The sequence below is a fragment of the Halyomorpha halys genome, unplaced genomic scaffold (assembly GCF_000696795.3).
Source record: "Halyomorpha halys isolate HHAL.00 unplaced genomic scaffold, Hhal_1.1 Scaffold1342.1, whole genome shotgun sequence".
In the NCBI taxonomy this organism is placed as follows: Eukaryota; Metazoa; Arthropoda; class Insecta; order Hemiptera; family Pentatomidae; genus Halyomorpha; species Halyomorpha halys.
In genome coordinates, this window is record NW_027111782.1 from 241,120 (window position 1) to 244,915 (window position 3,796).

Genomic DNA, 3,796 nt, shown 5'->3' on the forward strand with positions numbered 1-3,796 from the left:
TATATGTACCGCCATAGGTCTGTAAGACAAAAAATGTTGTCTTAATATGAGTACAAATGTATTCGGATGGTTAATCATTTAATTTTTTCGAATAAGACATTATTTGTCCATAAAATAATGACGAATACAAAAGTATTCGGATTGTTAATCGTATTTTTTTTTTTTGAATAATTGATTATTCAAGTAGAAAATTCACGAATAAAAATGTATTCGTCTCTCGTCAATCGAATAATGTTTACCCAACTATGTTAATAATATTATTCTAAAGTGGTTCCAAATTATAGACTGCAGAAAATGTTATTTTGTCATGAAGCTGTTCAAGTAAGGCTAAGAGAATTTGTTTCTGGGGATGTTGACATCTCCTGTGAGATATTCCTGGGGTAGGATCCACATCGTGTTTCTGGGTTACAACCCATATTGAAAAATAAATATTTTTTCAACCAACAAAATATGTTTTATGTACCCTATTATTGTTTTCTTTAATGGTTCAGACAATTCAGTCTGTGAAAGATATTGAAAAAGGGCTTTTTAAATCGAGAAATCCAATTAGCAACGTTTTCTTCAATTAGACAAAATTATTGAAAAAAAAATTTTTTCTACATCCTGTGGAGCCTTCTGGAACCTCTAAGGAGTGAAAAGAACGGATGACAATGGTACATAATTTATATCCTTGGAATCCATGATAAAAAAAGGGTGTACCAAAGTCACTTGCATTGCGAAGTAAAATTAGTACAGAAAAAAAGATTTGTATTTTTTTTTTATTCTTTAATTATTTGTATTTTTTTGTTAATAAAAATAGAAAATAACAAAATCGAAAATGAAGTCAGAGAAATGTAAAAAGGTACAAACCAATCCCGGAAATTCCCCCTGTAGTGACGGAAATAAGAGATAAAAGTAATAATATATTAGCTAATCCGGTAGATATTTTGGATACGTTTAAGAAACACTTTGACAGTATTCTGAATACGGGAAGTAATTATCAATCTCCTCTGACTGAATATCAGAGTGCTGAACCGTGGATAGAAGAACTGAGTAAGGAGGAAGTCAAAATGGCCATCACAAAATTAAAACCTTACAAAGCAGTGGGAACTGACAATATTCCTAGTGAACTAATCAAGGCATGTGGTGAAATTAGAGTTTCTAGAACACACCTTTTGGTTAAAAAGATCTGGGAAATTAAGGAGATGCCTGAGGAACGGAGGAAGTCCCTACTTATTCCAGTTTACAAAAAGGGACCAACAATGGATTGTAATAACTATCAAGGAATTTCTCTCCTTCCTGTATGTTATAAAATATTTACGCTAATCTTAACTAGTCGAATCACGGAATATGCTGATGAAATTATCAGAGACTACCAATGTGGTTTAAGACGAAACCGTTTAACTATTGATCAAATTTTTTTATTACGGAAAATCTTGCAAAAAAAGTTGGAATACAACGGGGTAGTTCATCAGCTTTATATGGATTTCCAAAAGTCTTACAATTCTATTGGCCGCCAGAAACTTTATAATATTCGGATTGAACAGGGAATACCAAAGAAGTTAATAAATCTCGTACAAATGTGCATGACCGAAACGTTTAATAAGTTTAATAATGAATCGGTAATCATTATTCTGAGAAATTCTAGGTCCGATCGGTTTTAAAACAAGGTGATTCTTTATCACCTATCTTATTTAATCTAGCACTAGAATACGTCATTAAAAGTGTGATGAAAACTGAAAAGGGTTTAACTTTGGGTAGTAAAATATCGGTGCTTGGGTATGCTGATGATTTGGTTTTATTGGGTGAGGACAAAGAAATTATAGAACTAAATACAATCACGCTAATAAACTCCAGTAAGGAATTAGGTCTTGAAATAAATACAGATAAAACAAAATATATGGTTAGCAGTAGAAACACGAGCAATTACGGTGATATAGATATAGGAGGAATTACGTATGAACAGGTAGATAGGTTTAAGTATTTAGGTTCTACGGTAACTAGAAAAACAAAATTGATGAGGAAATAAAAGCTAGGTTGAAGGCGGGAAATGCTTGTTATTTTTAAATTTTGAAACTCCTTAGATCGCGCCTTCTATCGAAAAACTTAAAAATTAGAATTTACAAAACTATTATACTTCCTACTGTTCTTTATGAATGCGAGACATGGCCTTTTACAATAAGGGTTGAACAGAGCCTTAAGATTTTTCAAAAATAAAGTATTACGCAAAATATTCAGACCGAAAAAGGATGAATTAACAGGAGACTCTAGACGATTACACAACGCTAAATTAAGGGACCTACACCTGGTAAATATAATTCAAGTTATAGCAATGCAGCGTATAAGAGTGGCGTGTAAGGTTGTAGGGCTTAGTAACAAGGGGATCCCTAAACTGTTAATTAGCACTGAACCGAGGGGGTAAAAGTTCGAGGGGTAGACCGAAACGTAGATGGGAGGATTGCCTTAAAACTGATTTGGTAGAATTGGGTTTGGAGGGGCATCACTGGAAGGATGTATGTAGAGAGCATTTAGTGGTATCGATATCGAACCTTTGGGTTCGTTAGGCCTTCATTTTTTTTTTTTATTATATTTATTCATAATTTTATTGTTTATAGTTCTTTCTTTTTATATATCTATATTATTATCCAATACTTTAATTTTATTTATGCATGTCAACAATAATTCATTAAGTAATCTATTCAAATAATAATTATTGTTTAATATATTCTAAATTTTATTTTCCATTTCTTTCAAATATATTTTATCTGTTCCCATAATTCCTTTATATAAAAAAAAAAGACAATAAAGATAAAAATAAATATAATAATCAAAATAAAAATGATAGGATTATAACAAACTTTTCTCAACAACTGAGCACTGAGGTGATATCGTAATAACTTCTTGATTAGACTGATGAAGCCTACTTGTGCAATTAGGCATTTGGAAATCGGAAACCCACTTTCTTTGAGCCATTAATAACTGAAGCAAGCACTAACTGCCATCTTCCTTTATAATTTACTTCTCCAATTAGGAAAATTATTATTCAATTAATTGTTATCATAATCTAAGCTAAGAAACTAACAAAACTTTTACCTCATAGACCGTTCTTGTAGCTTGTTGTTCCCAGCCAGATATAGTGCTGATGGGTCGCTGTTGTCTCAAAGCAGGATCTGTTATATTATCTGACCTTTGTCTTTCATAATGTTCATACATCTGAGCAAATTGTAACTTGAATTCTTCATATGAAACCTGAAATAATCATCATTCAATAATTATTGTAATACTATAAGTACTTAGTTAGTAACATAATGTCACATCTAGTTGGAAGTTAAAAGGCTGCACAATGCCTGGATAGAATAAACAGTACTCAGTAAAAATAGTTGAAATAATAACACTACAGTGACTGAATTAGACATATTAAGTTTTATTATTTAATTTATTTTATACCAGATAGGCCTGGTGGACCTTACATGGTTGATATAACCGTTACATTATATATATTTTTTTTTAACAGTTGATTATGGGGGAGGGGGTATAGTATCGTACAGAAGACACTCCTAACTATATGCAATGTTATAATTAAAGGGGGGGGAGATAAAATAAATAGATAAGAATAATGCTTCTTATTAAAAGAGAAAAGTAAAATTAATAACAAAAAATAATGATGAAAGGAATATGGTCCGGGTGCGGTCAAAAAAACTCAAATAGTAGAATTATACTATTTTAATGAGCCAACGTTTCGCCCAACGTTGCAGGGCTTCGTCAGGGCTAAAAAAGATACAAACACATAGTTACATAAGGAAAACAAAAACATAAG

General features: G+C 31.5%; 1 protein-coding gene across 1 annotated transcript in view; it reads right to left on the reverse strand.

Moving 5' to 3' along the window:
- The window catches only part of rg (rugose), a gene marked incomplete in the record, with an annotated part of 134,311 nt that overhangs the window by 45,746 nt on the left and 84,769 nt on the right, over nt 1-3,796 (reverse strand). Inside the window, 1 exon segment of the mRNA XM_067049779.1 lies at nt 3,073-3,228. Within this exon segment, the coding sequence (XP_066905880.1) occupies nt 3,073-3,228 (156 nt within the window).